Source organism: Acanthaster planci, linkage group LG06 (genome assembly GCF_054643075.1).
Source record: "Acanthaster planci isolate LZ-2023a linkage group LG06, COTS_SCS, whole genome shotgun sequence".
Lineage (NCBI taxonomy): Eukaryota > Metazoa > Echinodermata > Asteroidea > Valvatida > Acanthasteridae > Acanthaster > Acanthaster planci.
The window spans coordinates 16,962,703-16,985,217 of record NC_141782.1 but is presented as its reverse complement, the minus strand read 5'-3'; the positions used below and the strand labels follow the sequence as shown (position 1 = coordinate 16,985,217).

General features: G+C 42.3%; 1 protein-coding gene across 5 annotated transcripts; it reads right to left on the bottom strand.

Moving 5' to 3' along the window:
* Nucleotides 1-959: 959 nt before the first annotated feature.
* LOC110982173 (scavenger receptor cysteine-rich domain-containing protein DMBT1-like) lies at nucleotides 960-18,616 on the bottom strand. Of its 5 annotated transcripts, none has more exons than XM_022240422.2 (12): nucleotides 18,304-18,616; nucleotides 16,255-16,419; nucleotides 15,385-15,729; nucleotides 13,134-13,499; nucleotides 12,048-12,374; nucleotides 11,447-11,803; nucleotides 10,623-10,934; nucleotides 8,744-9,070; nucleotides 7,349-7,681; nucleotides 6,291-6,656; nucleotides 5,708-5,910; nucleotides 960-3,900 (listed from the first exon to the last, which is right to left on the bottom strand). In XM_022240422.2, the coding sequence occupies exons 2-12, from the start codon at nucleotides 16,334-16,336 to the stop codon at nucleotides 3,751-3,753; spliced, it is 3,168 nt and encodes a 1,055-aa protein (XP_022096114.2). In that variant the 5' UTR covers nucleotides 16,337-16,419; nucleotides 18,304-18,616; the 3' UTR covers nucleotides 960-3,750. The 5 variants fall into 5 exon arrangements, with proteins under 5 accessions (XP_022096114.2, XP_022096112.2, XP_086994160.1 ...); XM_022240420.2 differs by having other exon boundaries at nucleotides 18,319-18,615; XM_087138034.1 differs by lacking the exon at nucleotides 18,304-18,616 and adding an exon at nucleotides 17,476-18,294.
* Between the last annotated feature and the right edge of the window lie 3,899 nt (nucleotides 18,617-22,515).

Sequence of the window (22,515 nt, the reverse complement as noted above, 5' to 3'; positions counted from 1 at the left end):
TGTTAAGATGTTGCCCAGAGGGCTGACCGGTTGTGTAATGGCCCTTTTATTATTTCCTGGGTGCACATGTATTTAAGAAGTGGGTTGTACCATGCTTGGGTGCACTCATCACACCACAGCCACCCGTTCATCCAGGGGCTCTGTTCTTTTTTTCAACTGATGGGTGTTGCCAACCTTCATCACTCCAGCCAATGTCCCATTGGCCCTCCAGCTATACACCGCCTGCAGATACAGCGAGTCACCGCTGTACTCTTCTCCTTCAAGTTGATGGCCCAAACCAACTGGTTTTACGGCTCTTCCTAGATGGCCTAGGACCAGACCGGTTCTGAGGCTCTTCCTAGATGGCCTGGGACCAGACCGGTTCTGAGGCTCTTCCTACATGGCCTAGGACCAGACCGGTTCTATCTGAGGCTCTTCCTAGATGGCCTGGGACCAGACCGGTTCTATCTGAGGCTCACCCAAGATGACCTGGATCAAACCAACCAGGTGCACCAGGCAGTGCTTCAGCCAGCTGTGCCCGAGTTTTCCCTCCACAACAGAACACCAAAAGTCAACTTGACAGCACGCACCCAGTCAAGTCTGGAACCCTCGATAACATAAAAGTAATTATTCAATTTTATAAACAAATAGTAACCTAGATTTAAATTGCTTTAGTTATTATTTTTGGTATGTAAACTGAATAAATTTAGTTGCTGGTTTCCTTTTCTCTGCTGTCATGTTCATCTCTGTCGTGCCCTACTTCATTTTGGTTCTTTTGAATTAGTCGCACCTAACAACTGGACATACAGTTACACTCGATCACAGAGTTTGAATATTCAAAATGAAATCAAAATGATTTGGGATGTCCTGTATATCAAAGTTTCTAAATTTGAAAGGCCACAAAATTATCAAAAACCAAGTTATTAAAGGTTTTTAAGATCAAATTTGGATTTTTTTAAACGTACAATTAAGACTTGCAGTTCATTTCATAAACTTTGTATTTATTGTACTCTCTAGATACAAACAAATTTGAGACATCTTTGGGGACAATATAGGTGTGGCACCCCCAAAAACTTTAAACTGCTCATTTCAGAGCATTTCCATGATAATCACTTTTCCCAATAGCACATGATACACACACTATAATAACCTTTAAATTACAAATGCACAGACTAAACAGACCGAAAACATAAGATCATGCTGCGTTTACCTGTGTGCATTCAAGTTGGCTGAGAGGTGGGATGCAATCTATCCAGCCTCAATAGCACAGCGCACATGAATATAGAGCACGGCATAGTTTCTGGTCATTCAAATGAGCAATTTGACACTTACAGGAAATATTTTCTTTCAATCTATTTTATAAAGACCGGCAAGTCAAATTTACATCCGACCAAATTTAGTCAGACACCGCACTTCAAGAATGTGCCTAGGGCCTACGAAATATCCAGGGGCCTACAAAAATTTGGGCACTAACACAGACACCACAGTGTCTTTTTTTCTTTGAATTTTCAATTTTCAAAGCTTGGATCTAGCGAGTACGATTGCGTAGCTTGTCCATACAGCTCAGCATTTCCATGAAATGCAAGGTTCTGATGATTAGCAGCAGCATGAAATTGGTACGTGTACCTCAAGCTGAGTAGGGCCTAGGAAACACTGGTGGGTGGCCAAGGCCTACCGAACACTTCATGCATATGTGTTGAAAGTCTAAACATAGAAAAACAAAACTAACTTCAATATTGACTTAATATCAGTATTCTTAAAACAAAGGTTTAACCCCAACAGTCTTGAGTCCTTCACATTCAATACAAATGTTTACATGTGTATTCTTTGGGAGTACTGCTTAAAAATCTCAAATACTATTTCAGAAAATTGTTTAATTTTTTTACCTTACAGGCTTACAAAAACAAAAGATTATAAAGATAATATGAATTGAGCAGACTATAAATACTATGTCATTGAATGACTAAAATTTAATCAGCTGTTGGTGTTTTTCCGAACATACAAATCCATACAAGCAATGCACTCATGGAGGGCAAAAGGGAAACTGGCAAGAATTGATTCATAACACGTGACACTGCATATCTAAACGAAGCAGTTCCTGGCTGCCCAAATTAGGATCTTACTTTTATCAATTAGTCTCACAGTTACCCAAATTTGTTTGATTTAGCAATCATGGAATCCTGTGATAATTGAGGCATCAATTCTGGACAATGTGGCCAAGTTCTTTCCTTGCATTTTAAAAACTGATTCCATGAATTGCCTGGGGCATCAACAGTGAGTTGAAATTAATCATGCTGTCCAACCAGGCTTCATAAGTAAGCTCTGACCATGGATGTCAACCTGAGTAATAGTCCACCGTTTACAAAGACCAATATGTCTTGTCTACTGTATATCATGTTCATGTGCAACTCCCTGAGAATGGTTACCTCGTGTGATTAGGCCAAACAGAGCTATCTTAAGGCCAGTTCATACCCATGTGAATGTAAACGCAAACAGGTTATTTCTGACAGTGTTTCAAGTGTTAAAATTAAGTATTAAAGTAATGTATTTTGCAAACTGGCATTATGATTGCATTATGATTGGCCAAAGCGTTGCAAACTCTTGGTGGCGCACTATTGTGAATCGCCCGTATTCATCATCCAGTTACAAAGGGCATTGCTTGAATTATTATTGGTACAAACGCCCTGATCTGCTTAACAACTTGTTGGGTGTAATCCTGAAGTTTGGTGAAAACAGGGTGGGGAATTAATTGTACTTTCCAACGGTCCACATACACGTAGGCATGGCACGTGGGTCGGCACGTGGGTCAGCACGTGGGTCACACCACGATTGGACTTCACTACAACATCTCCACAAGGTTGTAATGAATGCAAAATGTGCATAGGCAGAGAAACAAAGCCTTCACTAAAATCATTTCAAAAATCTTCTCCAAACATTGTCAGCCAGTGTGTCCTTTACTTCACTGCAGCTGGTGACGGTCGCCATTGGGTGTACATGTCAGGGTGTACATTGCACATGTGCATGTGTTTATGTACAGGTATGCACATGCATATACATGAATACAGCCGCTTTTTTTGTTTACACAGCCAGTTTCCAAATCCTGGCAAGAAACCCCGACTTTCTCTAGTTGGATCTAGTTCGGGAAAATTTCGTCAAGTAAGCTGTGAGTGTGAGAGTGTGAGATTATGTGCTTACCTTACATACCTAGTGTGGACTTGTGAACAAACGATGTCCACACGATGCAGGAAGGGAAGACGTTTTGTGGACTTACACACGCCCACAGGACATTTCCCCTTCTCTCGAAAAGAGATTTAGAGGCATTTTGGGGTAGGGGTCATCTGTCGTAAAAGGAAGAGGAACAGTCAAGGAAAACTTGTACAAAAAAAACCAACTGAAAATCATGTTCCCAGTTCAAGAAAAATGAGTATTTTCACTGGGTTTCCTAAACTGCACGAAAAGAAAGGAATGTCCACAGTAGGTATGTGAGGTAAGTAGGTGTGAGTGTGTTTGCGTATGTCAACCTAACATTCCTAGTGTGGACCCATGAACTAAAGACAGAGGTTCACATGACGCAGGTTGTGCGAACCTTGCATGGACTAAAGCCGAGTCCACACAAGGTTACCCCTGACTGGAAAACAGTTTTAGAGGCATTTTGGCGTAAGGAATGGCTGTACCAAAAGGAAGAAGCACCGTCAAAGAACCATCAACAAAAATATGCTTAGAATGACTGTTCACAGTGCAAGGGCATGTGTGGGTGGGCGTGTGTGTGTGTTAAACAGCTGTTGTCTGATTACCAGCCGACGCTACCTCTACAGAAAGAGCAGACGGGTACGCTGGCGGTGGAGAGGAAGACTCAGTTCCTCCAACTAGGGCAAAGTTACCAGGGTCCTTGGTGACATCATCATATGTTGGTGGTACATCCTTAAGAGAAGCAAGAGAGAAGAACAGACAAGCTCCAGTAAAAACAAACGTCTGCCAAATGAGCACCTGCTGGGAGTGGGTCTTGTCCACAGAGCTCCAATTACTAGAGTGCTACATGTACCTTCTCATTCTCCATGCGGAGAAAATAGGATGCGGACATTTTGAATCTATGTGTGTGCTTGTAAAACCTTCAATATCAGATAGAATGAATATCGAATGAAAGCAACACTCATCGGGTACCAATAAATCCGTGCATGCACTTGCACTGTTTGAGCGGAGCAAAATAACATGCTCATTTACTGATGGTGCATTCAGGTTTTTTATGCATTAACTTTGTTGACGCATCACTTTAGAACACAAACACAGATGCAAATAGCCGTACAAAAGCCGTACATAATCATGAGTTGTCCATAGCTTGGGTCACAAACATGGATGCGGCCAGCAGGCATCACTTTGTACATGAGTAAGCGCTCTAGTTTTTACATAGCTCTATGGTCTTGTCACATATAGAGGTTGTACATGGCAGCCATTTTTTTTTTGTAAGAGCTTTTGTTCCAAAGGGATACACATGAGTAAACCTTTTCTGCTATTCCTCCATAACAAAAGCTGTTACTAGAGAGATAGCATTCTCCTTTGTTGTTTTGAAAACATGGTTGGAGAAAATGTCTGTAATACAGGGCACATCGACAAGATTATTAATCACAGGTCTCTGGCCGAGAGTCATTTGGTACAAGGCCAGGGACTGTCTTAGGAGTTTTCAGAAAGCAATGCTACATGTGCATCAAGAGATGTCACTCAGCTCTTCAAGAATGGGAGACTTTTGAGACGCTCAGTGGCTGCAAACATAATGGTCCTTTCCTACTGTTTACATCATGTTGGAGCTAATGTGCGCATGCTACTGGGAAAATTATTGTAAAGAATTCAAGACAGAGGTATAACAAGACAGTTACTGGCTTCTGTGATGTGGGACATGACGTTTTAACACCCTCGGGGTGACATGGAATGGTAGAGAGAGAGTCCCGTCCTGGTCACTCACATGTCTGTTGTGGACACAGACCAAAGTTTGCCAGTCCACGTGTCTTGTAACACACCTCACTCCTAAATTCAATCCTGAAAAGAAACCTTTCAGGATCTATAATAGAATATTTCAACTATAGTGCCCGATTGGACACTACATTTCGAAAATTATGTGTATATGATGTCCTAATGTGCACGAAGTTCACATTGATGGAAATTTCTCTCCCTAGCCCATATAAACAAACCCCACATAACCTGCAGTGGTTCAGCCAACCACAAATAAGAACCAGCGAGAGGTACAGGAATGTTTAAAACATCATATTCCACATCACAGCAGTCAATAATTGTTACAAGGCAGCTACAATGGCATTTGTTGGAAATATCAACCTCAAAATGCACCTTTGTTTCTCGGTTGGTCCCCTTTTCCATTTCTTTTTCACAATTTCAAAGGGGTTTTGCTGCCTTTGGGGCTTTTATGCTAATGAGTATTTTATATTCATAAGCAAAACAGTGATGTCATTCCAGGAATAAGAACCCGAGTGTTACACTGGTTTGTGCACTGATGAAGACGACTCCTTTTGTAGATTTGCTGGCCTAAATGCAATAAGTACATTTTTCAATACAATTTTCAATACAATTAACCTAAAAAAGATCTCAAATAATTTTCATACATAGAAGAATAGTATAAAACTGCACAAAACCTATTTCCAAGAAAAGTTCACTGCAGCTACACTTTAAATACTGAAGGTAACAAATGCTGAATAATCACAAATCACTTCAAGGTGAATACCTCATTCTGGCTGACAGCAGAATACTGATCATTGCCAGCACTGGTGAATCCCTGATTCGGGCCCACCACCACAATGCGGGGCTCAGCCCTCTTTCTGCTGTACTTGTAACCACACCAAACCAAGAGCAGAAGCACTTTGGCACCCACCAGGACCCCAAGGACAATGTTGCGGATGGCGGTACTTGACAAACCTTCTCTGTCTCCTGTAACGGAAACAAGAACAAGCGAGACAGAACAGCATAATGGCTGTACACAGAATCTTGACAAAACTGACTTAACTTGTTAACATCCATGCATCTTCCACAATCCACCTTTACTATCCAATAGATTCTCTTTACTGTCACTTTCAAGGGGCTATCTAACTGTGAGTAAATTATTAGTGGCTAGGCTCTACCTTTCTGAATAAAGCAAAACACCTCTTAAAAATCTCCTGTTAAATTTTTCAGAGAGGGTTAGGTTTAACCTGAACGCCCAAACCTCACGCGAGTCTTAAGTACATCCAGCGGCGGATAACCAATGTCACTCTGCCAGCTACAGTGTTTAAGACTACCTGACATCAAGCCTGAGCAATTAGAATTTTTACCAGGATCCTTGGGCCGTGGGTCTTCACTTGGGTAGTTCTCGCTGAAGCAGACAACACCAGCATCTTCCGAATGATCGCACAGAACGTAATATGGGTAAGACAGCTTGCACTTGATGATGCTGTCCTCGGTACCATCGCAGCCCACCTCGTACAAGATCATCTCACCCTCCCCCGATCCATACAGACTGGTAGTGTCTTCACCACTGAGAGCAGCCACGGCTGAAGGGAAGCCTAGCTGCCGGCAAACCACTTCAGCATCCTTAATGTCCCACTCATCATCACAGACAGTGCCCCAAACACCATTGTAGAGCAACTCCAAGCGACCCTGGTTGGGGTAGGGTCCATCACTCAGACGTGCTTCATAAGCTAGGACAGTACAGACGGAGCTGACAGTAAGCAGGACAATTTGAGTTCACGAGTACAAAAATCTTAAATTAACTATTTAGTGAATTTTAATCTCATTTTTCTTTGGCCAAAAGTTGTGATTATGGCAGTGACGGAATAAGGCAAAAATTATAAAACCTTACAAGTATCACATTGCAGCCAAACTAGCATCAGTCTTTCTGGCTTGCAGCCTTGTATCCTGTTTACCAACTCACTGCGACAAACTAACTGCTGGCTTCTATTCAAAGTTAGTTACATCCCTCCTTAAAAAAAATTGACATCCTGAAAAATAAAAAGGTATGGCCTGCGAGCATGATCACGTTCTACCCAATTCCTTTTTTTCTGTGACATGTAGCATCCAGTAACAAATTTCTTGGATGACAATGGCTTGACTTTAAATTTTGGTTAACCTAGAAGTAATTTAACATAATTTGCCTCCTATTCATTAAGGGAAGAATGATATACCCACTTACAATATTGGCAAAACATGGTGAAAATTGTGTGACGCTCTTGTAAGTTCATGACAAGTTATAAAACTGTTTCATTACACCCTTGTTTCCTTAGTTACAAAAATTATAGGACTCAATCCACGAGATATTGAGAGGCTTTAGTATCCAGTTGAACCAAAGCAAAGAATTTTTCCAAGAGGAAAAGCAATGCCTGTGGAAGCTTACTCTTGGTAAATGGGCGACTGTCGCAGGTGACGTCTGCTAAGAGGTGTAGGCATTTCACTGGTTCCCCAAGCACAGCACCGCACTCAGAGATGCGTTCCTCATACCCCTGACAGCCCAGGTCCCTCAGCCACGCTGGTGGGCCTCTGCTCCACAAAAGGACACTAGAGGACAGGGACAGTTGGTCACGGTAGCCCAGCTGATGGCAGACAACGGCTGCATCATCAGCACCAAACTTAGCACCACAAACTGAACCCCACTGGCCCTTGTGGTATATCTCCACTCGCCCATCCAACACAGAGTGACCACCACTAAGGCGCACGTCCCCTTCGGTGGCTGAACAAATGCAGAGAACAAATCAATGAAATCAAGAGCGTAAAAATATACTACTACAATCCAAACATTGCTAGATGCAGTCAAATCTAACATTGCTGACTGGATCTCAGAAAATTTGTGACTTCAGTTTAAAATCCAATATTTGGGGTCACATGACAAGAAATGTAACAATCTTTATTGTTGAATGACTTGTCCATCATGCAATCTGTTATCTTGTACAGTCTGTGAACAAGAGAATCATTTACAAGCGAACTCTACTTGTGAAGACCATTCTTAAATCACACAACCACACAGGCTTGGGCTGCTTTGCACAAACTGCTGTCTGGGTGTTTTATCATGCTGACTTGAATTCGCTTACAAATTTGTGTATCCTCGGGGAATCTGTTTGCTACAATAGCTTAAGGGTCATTTCCAATCGCCTAGGACATTTCACAGCAAAATGTTAAGAGTAATCCAAAAATGAACCCTCACAAGTGACTGTGTGTCAAACAATGCAGAGTATTTTATGAAAATAGTTTTGCTTTCGGTGTGTGGGAAATGACAATTGTTTTTTTCTTTGACAATGGGTGTTTTGCCCTTTACTGCTACTCTGACTCAGGTGGGACTGGAACCCATGACATCCTGCTTACTAGCGCAGATATCCTGCCGGGTGACCACCAATCTCTGCAATGTCAGCTGGCCAGTTGATTCAAATGAACTCAATATAAACAGAGGCTCAAACTGGCCATTTAACCCCAGTAAGTTCATCAGTGGTCAAATAATAATCACAGGTTGGAGACCTACTTGAAAAAGGTTTTAAATTTCACTAGTCCCCAGGCAACACTGGGTATGCAGTGTTGTACATACATGTACATGTACACATCAGTCCAGGCTAACATTGCTCCGAACAGACACTCAAGATTACCTACATCTCAAATTCTCAAATTTAAACTGTCAGAATCTAAAAATGAATTGCAGAGCTACATGTGTTGCTTGAGAATCCATTCAACTAGCCAAAGCTTGCTAGTGTAGTCTCTCTTTCAAAGAACTGTGCACGTCTTTACAAGAATGTAAAGTGCTCACCGTTACTCCATATGCCACACTGCACTGCAGCATGACCACCAACACAAGGCGTCATTCTTGGTGACTGAGCACAGTATTCAAGACGAATTTCCTGCAAAGTACAATTGACAACTGCTTCTAAAATCTCATGGGTTGGACTCTCGCCAAACATTCCCCCTGGAATGGACTGAGTGGGGAAAGGAAAGTCAAGCTCATAGCACACGACCTGCTGTCCAACATAGGTCAAGTCATCGGCACAGATCGTCCTCCATGCTTTGTGATGGTAGAATTCAACACGTCCTTCAGTTGGCACAGACCCATTGACTAGTCGGATTTGACCCTCCAAACCTAGAGGATACAACAAATTCTGAGGTTAAAGAGGAATTCAAAAGGTACCTTGCTTTCCGTGAAATGAACCTCATTCCAACAGATGACAATTTTCTGAAATACATGTGAACATGACAGACTGGCACAGCTTTCCTAATTACGGTAGAAAAAATGTCACAGACATGGGCTGCCGCCGTCATGGGATAAGCTACGTCCAGTTACATTGACTGATCATTTAGCAAAGTTGGCTGAGTCTTTTGTTACAGAATGGGTACTCTCAGATATTGATTACATTATATTTGATTACTGTGATGCTGTCTGGGGAAATTCCTCAAAACTAGCACTCAACGGGCTTAGTAAAATTCAGAATAGTGCTGGCCGACTCATCCTCGGTCTTCCACGGAGAACCCCTACAGAGCTTGTTCTATCGACATTAGAGTGGGATACTTTGGATGAAAGGCGTACTTTCCATTTAAATATATTGGTTTATAAAAGTCTAATTATGCAATTACCACCGCAACTGTGCAACTGCTTCATTTATACCACTGATTCGCATCATTATAATACTCGGTCAGGCTCTCGTGGTTCCTTAGTCATTCCATTCAGTAAATCAAACTCGGGTAAACGCAGATTCATTGTTCGTGGAGCTTACGCTTTCAACGCCTTGCCCACAGCTCTTAAGAGCCCACTACCCGCAACACTGTCAAGTTTTAAACACACGTACAGATCATTGATGTTTTAATTCCTACCTGTTTGTGAGTTTCGTTATTTGGTGTTGGTGTTTTAATTATTAGTTACTGTTGAGCTTTAAATATGTGTGCATGGCTGGTTCATGGATTTTAATTTTTGGTTTTTAAGTAGTTCAGTTGAATTTTGGATTTTTAGTATTTTATCATATTTGATGGATTTAACTGATTTTATTGTAATTGCTGGGCACCTCTGGAAATCAGTGTTTCACTGAGAGGTTTCCCCAGGATAAATAATAATAAATAAATAAATACTTCAAACCAACTTAACTATTTTATAAAATTGTGCAGTTTTATAATCGTCTTTTTAGAATAATTATTATTTGATTTAATGCAAATTTTGCTGCAATTTAGCCCATGACTATAATGCAATTTACAATAAACCATGAATCAATCAATCGTCATCACTTTTGTCAATCCTGTACATCCACCACATCACAACTTTAAATGTTGAAAATAATTTTGTAGTATCTCCTGCAAACAAGGTGGACTACTGACCACATTTCATAATGTGTGCATGCATCACACTCGCTTTGAAAAGAAAAATGCCTCTTATTCCTTGGGTCCTCTTTTTTATGTCAAAAACTCCATTTTATTTGGGTTTGGGGATGGCTAATCTATCCCAAGAAGGCTTAGGTTTCAAAATGTGTTAAGCCTTTAGAATTCCTATATTAGAAATTCATCCTGAAATTCCAGTATAAATACACGTATTTCAAGCACCCTGTAATAACAACTGTGCTTCAGCTTTTCACAAGAACGCAGCCATTCTGATATCACTCTTTCAATTCCCATCTTAGCTGTAGAATTTCACTGGTACTTTGCCTTACCTGGTTCTCTGCCGCCACAAACAACAAAAACATCCATGTCACGACCGCAGTTATTTGTCACTTGACAGTTGTCCAAGTCTAGCCTGTATGCAGATGCTGGGCAACTGGCAATGACACCAGTCCCTCCACCATAATTCCCTGTGGTAAATGAAGTAGTGGGCCGATAGTCAAGTTCCTTGCAGACCATGACAGCCCTGTTGAAGTCCCAGCCTTCACCGCATACTGTGGCCCATGTCCCCTCTTCACCCACGAAGACTTCCATGCGACCTCGGTAGGGGTCTGACCCATTCACAAGTCGTAATTTACTGTGAACTATTAGTTAAGCAAAAGAGTAAACAATGAGCTTTGCCAAAGTAGGTACAGCAATTTTTTTTTTAAACTGCCAAATTTGTCAAATGAAAGCCAAGCTATGTCCACACTTGGTTTTAATTTAAGGCAAGAAAAACGGAAGAAGGCAATTTCCTGAAGAACCACACATAGGCAATCCACCCTTACTACCACAACTCCTTGTAGGAAAAACTCCTGAATCTTCACAATTCTCCACTGTGTAAGACACTAGTGTCACGTTCCTTGTACTTCAACTTTCAGGGGGCATATGATTCCAACCCAAAAATTCATATCAAAATTACCCTGGAAGAATTTGTACTCTTTCACTAGCAGAGAGGTTCACTGCTAAATGTGTAAATCTGGAAATCAGCTTGGAACAGTGACATCGAAATTCAAATTAATGAACAAAGCACACCCCAAGCCAACCCGACCCAACCAATCCAAACCACCAAAGACATTATTCCTCAAACGTGTACGTGTATGGCGGTGCTGCTCACCAGGTGAGAGTTCTGGTGGTGGCGTTTCCGGTTCAACGTTGGAGCACATAACCCACAAATCGTCACCATAGTCACACCATGATGACTGTCCAGGTGCATTATGGTAACAGTCTACCAGTTGCTCTTCATTGCCATTGCAGATCAATGCAGACAACATCACCTGTCCAACTTCTGGTCCAAACCTGGTGGTGGCTCTAACAACATACTGGAAGCCCAGCTGACGGCAGGCAACTCTCCCCTCATTCCTGTGCTCCCTGTCCAAAAGGCAGACAGTCCCCCACTTTCCTTGGTACATTATCTCTACAAAGCCTTCCAGAGCAGTTGTGCCATTGGTCAGTCGCAGATCAAATTCCTGAGCTGCAGGAGACAAAACCCAAGGAGAAAGTCTTACTGCATCATGCTAAGCTGTGATATACAGGATGATGTGATTTGATCAGGTCCTCCAGCCTGCAAAATCCTAGTCATTGTTGCTCAATACAGCCAAAGTCTATGTACAGTAGACTCTTATTAACTCAAAGCCAGGCAATGCCCAAAATTACAACCAGGTGGTTTTTTTTTTGCTATTTTACATCTTTCCCACACTGGGCATCCTCATGCTTACCTTCTCTTAGTTCACCACAGCGAACTGCAGCATCACCAATGGTACAAGGTGTGGGTCTAGGTGTCTGGGGGCACTTCACCAGACTAAACTCCTGTCCTGTGCAGTCCAGTGAAGTCTGCAGGATATCTCCAGCCTTGCTACTCCCAAACGTCCCCCCTGAAATCGCCTCCGAGGGGGGTGACAAGCCTTGTTGCCGGCAAGAGACCTGGGCGTCCGCCATTGTCCAGTCGTCTGAGCACAGTCCCTTCCAAACATTTTGGTTGTAAATTTCCACTCGGCCTTCTAATTGTCGCAACCCACCAGCAAATCTGATGTACCCCTCCTTGCCTGAATGAAACCAACAGTCATGTCTGTTGCAATGTATTCTAGAATTGTCTGGGCAAATGAATGATGTGTCACAGACTATTTAATGTGCACACTGTATTATGAGTTCTAAATGCAATCTCTTACACTTCAAGCAAAGCAGGATTAGTATTTTGGAATTTGAAGACCTGTACAAATGGGCACACAGTACCCATTACACATAAACTACATGTAAGCTTTCTGGACAATTGGCCGCAAATGTGTGTTTCCCTACAGCAAAAATTTGTTTGAAGTACATGTCCGAAGCAAGGTTTTGTAAGAACCTGGTGAACAACAGATAACCTGCAATAATGCTTTGCCTCACCAAGCACAAACAGGCCTTTGTTGAGAAACTTTAAATGCATCCTAACAAAGACTTTGCAGTGTCATGGCATGTTCCCTTCTGCCTCTTGAAATCAAAACTGCCGACATGTTTACTTTCATACGGCACACGAATCCACCTGTGGTGATCTCAATGTGAATGTTACACGTATCTGGTAAAGAGACTTGGCAGAAAGTTCGGCTTATTTTTAGTTTTCCAAATTCAACACAATGGAAACTTCTCACAGCAAGAAGCAACATGTATGTTTCTGGGACAGTCGGGTATTACTCGTAACAAAAAGCAGAAGAGATCAAGAAGATTTTCTCTGACTGAACTTAATTGGTGGAATGTACATGCACGGCCAAAGATTGGGAAATCTAACATTTTCTGTTTTGCGAACACTGTCTGGACAATCACTTTACCTGGCTCTGTGCCGCTGCAAACCACATCTACTGCCATGTCATGAGAGCATGCACCAGTTGCATCGCTTTCATTGACAACCACACAGCTGTCCCTTTCCCAGTTAAAGCTCCCTTCGTAGTCAAATGACCCTGCTGAGCAGTTGGCAATGGGGCCAGCACTGGCACCATAGCGTCCTGTTCCAGCTGACGTTGCCGGTCGGTAGCCCAGCTTCTTACACACAAATGACGCTCTGGTAAAGTCCCAGCCAGTACTGCAGATGGACATCCAGGCTAAGGCAGTGCTAACAAACACTTCCACTCGGCCTTGATAAGGGTCTGGTCCATCCGCCAATCGGAATACGCCATTCTTGAAAATAGCTTCAATTTCTACAGTATCAAAAGACAGAAGTGGTTAAGACAGAGTACATCTGCATATATAGAGTTCAAAAGGTAAGAATATCACATGACCACAAACTGTTAATGTGGTGTGGGTCATGCATATACCGGTATGTTATGATGTGAAATAATTCTTAGAGAAATTAGGCGTTGTGAACTACATGTACAAAATCCATATGCACCTCAAATTTAACCACTTGCTGATGATATCATTTCAAAATACTTGTCCTGGGCACTTAAGTATTTTTGGCTGAATACACCAACTTTTTAAACAACATACCGGTGCCACAATCACAGTCCTTTACCAAGTTGGGCTTTACAAATGCTTGTTTGTTCCAGACTGCACCACTGCTACTGCAAAACTCCAAAATGTTGCAGAGAGATATTTGCTACAATGCCGAACTAGAGTCCACATGTACAGCCAATGGCCACTCTGCACAGGTCTAACCTAGTTTGAAACTACATGTACATGTACGTGTATGTACATGATAACTGTAGGTCATGTGCAAACTCAAGGGAATAACCCTAGTATAGATGCTATATTGGGAGTGCCACAGTCAGAACTTGCGTGTACATGTACAGTATGTCCTTCATGTTATAAAGTGTTTGAAGTACTGGCTTGGATCAAATTTGTGTTGACTGACTCCAAGAGAATCTGCATGTGGGCACATCCGTATAATTGGCAACACATTTGAGATTTGAAAGGGGGACACTGGGGCACAGCTAAGCGCAATATTTTGTTCAGTTTTTACATCTTCTCCACGAGGCACTGTCATGGTCTTGGGTACAAAAATGCAGAGCATGTACGTACATGTAATTCAGAAAATACAAGTCATTGAAAATAATTTTGTATTGGGGTGATTGCTATAAATTGACAAGACACTTATCGTGGGCATGAATTTACCCATAAACAAACAGAGATATCATCTCATTTAAATGTACGTATTTAGGACTGTCAACAGTGAAAAGATTGTAGAATGGACAGAAATTTGTCACAGAATTTCTGTCCATTCTACAATCTTTTCACTGTTGACAGTCCTGAATGTGTACATCTAAATGAGATGATATCTCTGTTTGTTTATGGGTAAATTCATGCCCACGATTATTAGTGTCTTACATGTACATAAGCAATACTTGAAAATAATGCCCTGCAGCATTACTAACATACAGTAAACTGTCTCATCTTTTACAAGTCATATTCCTGAATAAGAATTAAAAAGCTCAATATTTGGGCAATACATTTATCACCATTACTTAATGTATATACGGTAAGTTTCTGTCAGTATTAACATTCTCTCTGTCCATGTTATGTACATGTAGGCCAACATAACATTATGAAGGAAAATTTGCATTGAAAGCTCGGTGAGCAGATGTCCTCAACAATGGAAGAGGAAGATTCCTTCCTCCCCCCCTTGAAGGGCTTTCCCCCTTTCTGGCAACACTCATCATCACTGCTAAGCTACGTTTAATATGCCAAGGCAGTTTGCTCTGCACTTTTCAAAGTTAGAAATGCTTGCAAAATCACAGACAGGGTACCAATACACATGTAATTAAAGAATAATGTTTGTTCTGCCGTTAAAAAAACAACTTCAAATCTGACAACTTTTAACTACAGAAGCAGAACTCCTGAAAAGTTCTAGAAGTGATGTCAACAGTTTCTCCTTTAATTGCACGGACATGTGCAATTTTATTTTAAAATGTTCCCTTAGACATGTGCACAGTATTTACAATGAAACAAATCTTTTATATAAATGTGCCAATGGAAAGTTAGAAATCTGAACTGGCTTTGTGGCCTTAGGCTGATGATCACACTGGATTTCAGCTTTCGCCAGCTTCTTGTCCATGGACAGGCTGAAATGATTTCTGTCAAACTTACCAGGATTGTATGTCGTTGGTATCTCTGTGCTGAGAACATCAGAGCAGATGACCCCAACATCCTTCCAGTGGTTACAGCTCGTCATGCCAAGCACATTGTGATAACACTCTAGTATACTGGCCTCATCGCCATTACAATTCAAATTGTCAATGACTATATTTCCTTTTCCACGGCCAAAGGACTGGACTCCAGATGCATAAGAGAACCCTAGCTGACGACAAACCACAGATGCCTCTGGCATTTTCAATACACTGCACACTGTTCCCCACTCTCCCTGGAAGAAAATCTCCAACCGTCCCTCCCTATAGGATGAGCCGCCAACCAACCGCAGATCATATTCTTGGGCTGCGGGTGAAAGCAGTGGGAGAACATGAGGTATTTTCCTCTGTGAGGAAGTCACCACAGTAATAAATAACAATGATAATAGTCAGTTCTTATACACCACATATTACGGAATGTCTCCATGCACTTATTACTTTTATCCCTGCACATTGGGCTCACATCATCTAAACATTCCTGAAACCATCTCAGCTCCCAGGGGAATATACTAGCCTGATGCCATTTTGGCCCAAACGGCTAAACATAACCATGTCTGCCCTCACAGGTACCCATTTACTCCTGGGTGGAAAGAGGCACATAGGGGTAAAGTGACTTGCCCGAGATCACAACATGCTGCCACCAGCTGGATTCGAACCCCCTACCCTATATTCAGAAGCTACAAACCTTAACCACTAGGTCACATGCTACTGAGTTAGTAGTGACTCAACCCAGAGCGTGAGGTCACTGTACCTAAGTGTTGCCTGCTGCTAAATAAATAAAAATGCATGGACACGGAAAGGATTGCCACTTCTTAGGATTTCTTTTACTTACGTGTACTTTCCTGTGCAGCTACGGGACTAACCAACATCAAACATATCGGCATGATAGTGTGAAAGAGAGCAACTTTAGCCATTCTGAGAGCACTTCAAGAATAGTTGAGTGGTGTGAGATCGCAGCATTACAGGCACCAACAGGTGAATGAAGAACGGGCGCTTGCTAAAAAAAAAAAAAAATTAGGGTAAGTTTTCATTCACAACTTGATATCAACACAGATGGCCTTCATCAAACAGACATCACGCAATCCTTCCTGCGTAAAGTGGTGTTGCATTTCCAACTTTATCAGCTAAAATGTGTGACTCAGTATTAATGCAATTTTTAGAAATTTTATTTCCACTATTTCTGAAAGCCACACCAGGGTGTACCCATTTTTTTAAGGGGGCACTACAAGAAAAAAAGCTGCAGCTGTATAGCTACCGGTATATACAAACTCACTGGAGATTACTCAAACTCTTTCAATGCGCCCACATGTTAGCAGGAAGGAACATGATTTTTTTTATGCACACTTAAGAAACCTCAACCATGTTGATTAAGGACCTATCGTAATGCAGTACACCTCTGGCTTAATTCAGGGAGATTCAAAATTTCCCCTTGGCATGCATTTTGGATTTTCTGATCCGTTGAAACTTCATGAATAAATTGTTATTTCTACATACAGTGTGTATAGTTTCTCAAGTCGTGTCTGAAGTAAATGAGAAGGTAACCCTTTCAAAATGTAAAATAAACACTAAAAATTCCATGTATGATATTTTATATCAGATTTCTTCCTTTTCCTGGTTTTAGATTTTACTTTCAGTTTGTTCAAAATCGGCATTTGTCTCATTTATTTTAAATAGGGTTGTATTTTCATTTAGTATTTTGTAGTATTATCATCAGGAATTCTGATACACTGGAAATGTGTGGGATTGATCACACTTTCTGAATTTTACTTTTGTACTGACAGCCAAACACAGTTTTAGAAGCCACTCGTACGGAAACCATATGTGACATCAAAAGAGCAGACCCTATTGGTCCTTGTTACTTGGTAGAAATTCCTCCTGAATTCACTCTTTCGGAGATTATCAAGGCGGCCCTCAGAAAAGTGGTACCTGGTTAATTTGATTTTGGGGGGTTATAATTGCAATAATGGTTCTTCTAGTTTTGACTGAAAATTGCTCATGAGGGCGACTCATTGAAAATCTAATGAAGACTGCTCCATACATGCCACAGACTTACTTGAATAGTTTTGGAAAAAAATGAAGAGTCATGCCGGTACTCAGGAGGTAGATGACTATACTGTATAAACAGTCGAGCCAGCTGTATAGCCCAGTGATTGGGCTGTTCAGCCGCACCTGGAACTTCCAGTAGTTAGCCCAGGTGGACTCCCTGACCGTACTACGTTGTAATGAAATGAAGACAACGTCCAACCTGGCAATCTCGTACGTGTGTACATGTAGAACTCGTCAGGTATACATGTACATGTAGGCCTACATGTAGGCAAGCAGAACCTCGATCGATCTAGCAGCTTTTCACAATTATAATATTCTCCTGTACATGCACAGTATGTTGCTTAGTAATTTTGCGTGCGCTGCTTCATCTCTTATGGACAACATTTCAAAAGCTGCGTTGACGTGATTTTACATGTACCTGTACGGCGGTAGCAGTAGATCCCTACCTCCATGGTATGCCTAACGTTATGGCAGCATCGCGCAAAGCGCGAATAGGCGTGGGCCTAATGGCTCATGACTGATGAGCCAAGGTTTTTGACAATACCTTCTTCGACAGAACAGTAAGGGATTGGAACAACATGCCACAATCTGTGGTCGATGCAACATCTGTCACGGCTTTCAAGGAGGCAGTCGGGAAATATTTTCATTCATGGGTTGGGTTTAAATTTGCGTCAATCTCCCCACGCGAGGCGCAAACCAGTTGGCGTGATGTGTCCTGGATGCTATGACCGTTAGGCGTACGTAGCAAAGATCACATAGCGCCGCGGCGCTAGCTAGGCGCTTGTACGATCTTTGCAGCTGCCCCTGGGCCCATCCCACAAGTATAGATGCGTACCAGTGCTAAGCCTACCTAGGGACGGGTAGAAATCTTCGAGGATGCCTCATCGTGCATGGAAGCTCATTGGATTCTTGGGGTGGGCATGTCGCCAACCTACCATACCATACCACGCGTCACGAACCATAGCTGAGGCCACCACCACTTGGGTGCGCGGGCAACAGCATAGCACCACGTGAACGGAGCACCCTTTCGTACCACGCCTTCTTATGTGCAGTGCAGTGAGCATGCGTCAGATACACGCACTTCTGCTGCAGTCAGTGGCAGGGTTGCTGGTGTTGAGTGCGGAAATTGGGCAAATGGTATGTAACACTTCCGACGCCTTCTCTCGTATTCATCTTGGCCACACACCACATGAATCTGCTTGATGTCAACAAAGAATCATTTCAAAATCTACGAGGAGCTAAAAAGATCAATAACCAATAACCGTACAATGCCCTAACCCTTGTTACTTATATCTCCACAAGTCTCCACCCCCTCCCCAAAAGGAAATAAAAACAAATTCAGTTAATTGTCACTCCCTGGGTCCAAAGAAACGAAACAGAATAATCTTGTTTACAAACAAAGCTGTTTTGATAAATGTACAAGTTTTAAGAAAGTTTCTTAAAACTACCCCAACCATGGTTTTTCAAATCCCGTCTCTGTCTTTGGCGTTGGGCTTGAGTTCCACAACTTGAGTTGACATGGGCCAGCTCTCTGTGGCTACATTTTCTGCTGTGTGTAATATGAAACCATGGTATTATGAGTCTGTTAGCTAACCCTAACAGCCCTGAATACTAATTAGTACTACTAACTAGTAAAATGTAGTATTCAGTGCTGTCACTTGTGAGACTATTTGCTACGACCGTATTGTTCTCTGAAGCCATAAAATACAATAGATCAGACAATGTACCATACAGTGCTCTGGTAGTGGCACTATGTATGAATGTATGACTTCATTGTTCTCTGTATGAGTAACAATGGAGGGTGCCCTGGCCAGAAGTAGTAATTTGTAGCGTTAGGTCCTTCAAGCTCAGACCATGCAAAGTGCAGACTATGAACACTTAATGTGCTTCCAAAAAACAGTACTGGACAAGTTTGATCAAGGACCACAAGTTCAGTACCGGTAACTAGTGGTTGGTACGTGACATAAGTGCATATGTACACAAGGTGAAGTGCGAATGACCCTATAAACAACCACTGTCAGGTCATTTGGCGGAAGGGGAGAACAAGTGGCCACAGGAAGGTCAGAGTAGCAAAAATAATGTTGAAAATGGCATTTTCCAGGCATTTTTCTTATAAGTGGTCCTTTCTGCACTGTTTATGAAAACAATTAAACGATGCAACCAACCTCGATGGGCTGGTTGCAAATATTTGGCCAAACTAGTCCAACCATCGTCGACTAGCATGTGTTCGATCAGAGTTAGTCGAAGTAATTGTATGGTCATCAATCAAACTTGCCCACCACTGTATTGGTGCCTTGGAAATTACGGATCTCCCTGGCTGACTGGTAGGGGCCCACAACACGGCTCTACAACAGACATGTAAACGCATAGACCGCCAGGTCCTATTCAAAACTACAGGGTTTTTGTGATCTTCGCGGCGCCCAAATAAAATCAAAACCATGAGCAAAATTCACCCCTCAATAAAGGTAATTTATGCACCGTTGAAGAATTCCAGGCATAAAATTCTATGATGCCAATTTTCAATTTTAAAAAAATCCTCTATTTACTTTTATCTGGCACATAGGAATTCAAAATAATAATAAATTATTGTAAAAATGCTTTCAGTTGCTACATTTGAAAAGAAGATAAACCAGTACCCAAGAGCAAAAAAGGTGAACGTATTTGGAATTAGTAAACAAATACAGGCAACGTAAGTGCATTTGGCGTAACGCGTACTGGACGTGGGCTGCCATCCACCGTTTCGCTCTTTGCTTGCCCATACCATGGAGAAATAAAACACACTCCATGCCCATACTTTCCAAAATCACAGCTAGACGTGTAAACTTATATGTCTGTGGGCTGTATGTGGATCCATGCTAGCACCCCCACCGGTCATTCAGCACCAATGCTACACCGCCATCTTCAAGGACTCTCATGTGTGTGTCCCAGAACAAGATGGCAAGCACCAGCGACCTGGTGCCCGCAGAGGTCTAACCCACTAGCACTGGCAACTTTTACACAAAAAAAGGAAATAGATGAAAAATGCTTGTAGCCAAACATTAATTTAGAAAACAGGAATTGCTATAGAAATGTGGGTGTCGAGATACCCCGTCGCTGGGTGGTGGCTGCCGGTGGACTTCTGTTCGCCAATTGAGTTCCTTCCAGAAAGGAATACGGCATGGGCTGTTGGATGTCTTTAGATGGGTTTCTGCCCCTGCTACATGATGAAGCCCCAACCCTATTGTAATGGCATGCACAACTTGACTGTGTTCCAAATGGAAAAGTGTATCTGCCGTGCTGCCATTGTCAGCATGGGATGCATCCCTGTGGACACTGTCACTTCTTGTAGTTTGGGAAAGAAGAGTCCCAGGATGAAGCCCCGCCCCCACTGCAACGACACAGCTTCACTACGTTCCGGTTGGAACAGAATGTCTGCCATGATGCCGTCTTCAACATGGGGTGGTTCCCTGTGGACCCCAACACTAGGTGAACCGACAGAAACATCAAGTGTCCTGAAACTAAGCTCTGCTTCTGTTGCATTTAAAGGTGCAACTCAACAATGTTCCGACTGGAACATAATTAAGTCTGCTTCGCCGCCATCTACAACACAGGGCAGTTCTGTGGGGGACACAGCACGTACCATGTCCGTGGAGACAATGCATGGTATGTCGCTCAACCGTCTGGCCTGGCTCACTGTCACTGCTCCCTTCCCGCCCACAGCTTCCAGAGTAAAACTCTCTTGGCTGACCTGCTTGAAAAAGGAGTCCAGTTCATCAACAGTGAGGAACAGTGTCTTTTCACTAAACTGATCCTTGAAAAATGCGGTGTTGTCCCCTGTCCACCAGGCTGACCCACAATCTCTGAGGCCCTATTCCAGCCTGCATCCCGGCCGAGTGGCGAGTCAGATGCCACTGAGACCAATGTGACTCAGGTTGTACACGCCAAAAAAAAAACACTGAGAAAAATTCATCTGTCTTCCCCTTCAGCATCCCACTGCTGCCACCATTGCAACATTGACAACCTCTATGGGTCTTGCTCACTCTGAAAAAAGACACTGTAGAGTCTTCTACTTAGGTTTTTTTGGCTTTCGGCCATTTAGTTTCAATACATTACTCTTGTCTGGTATGAACTCCAAAACACACCCAAAAGAAGTGCTTCCATAAACTTCGCAGGTACCACAGCGATGGGTATCCCTGCCCTGGCTGACTGGTAGGGGCCCACTATACAGCTCTACCGTGGAGCCATGCTAGCACCCCCACTGGTCATCCAGCTCTGACGCTACAGTATTTTTATTTTATTCCTTCGTTACATGATGTGTCAGTTGTGTGCAGTGGTGAGTTGTAATCAAGAAAAAAGCAAGTTTAAGAATATTTCCATCAGTACTTACTTCAGACCTGTTGGTTGAAGGTTCTGTTCACTGGAAGACCATGAACTGGAATTCAAATTTTTCTGCACAGGCATTGATTTCATCACAAGTATAAGTATGCCTTGTCTCAAAATGTATTCTCCTATACCACTTACACAGTGGAATACCAAGATTTTGGGTTGGTGGAACAATGAAGGACATTTTAATAGCAAATAATATGAAGGTACTTTTCCAACCTGGAATCCTTTCAAGTATAAAATAAAGTACAATGATGATCTAAACTGTCCAGAGCCCCACATGCTAGCTGTGTTCAATGTTCCTCTGGATCTGCACTTGTACTATGGGCATTTCACAATAGTGCACCTCCAAGAGTTTGCAATGCATTGGCCAGTCACAAGGTGTAAACTCTGTCGACCCATTCCAAATGCACATTGGGTCGACAGATTTCGCGCATTGTGATTATGAAGGACCTATTGGATTGAGTGTTGAGTCATCCTGTGAGCCAGGAGTAATGTTATCACGTGAATCATAGATCCATGCTTGGAGTCCCTTGTACACTGCTTGTCATGATTATCAACCATTTACATTAAATAGCCCCAGACAATTTACCCATTATCATTGTGAAAGAACCCCATCACATGGTGGTTTTAAACACTGTCAACTGCTTTCAAACACTTTTCTAATTTCATATGATACTTTGAT

Bases quoted from the DNA above. Each gene is read 5' to 3' on its own strand.
- LOC110982173 (XM_022240422.2), bottom strand. From the start codon at position 16,336: ATGGCTAAAGTTGCTCTCTTTCACACTATCATGCCGATATGTTTGATG. The intron at 15,730-16,254 runs GTAAGTAAAAGA...TTTCACCCGCAG, and splicing joins AGCTGCACAGGAAAGTACAC to CCCAAGAATATGATCTGCGG. The intron at 6,657-7,348 runs GTAAGCTTCCAC...GTACTGTCCTAG, and splicing joins CAGTCGCCCATTTACCAAGA to CTTATGAAGCACGTCTGAGT.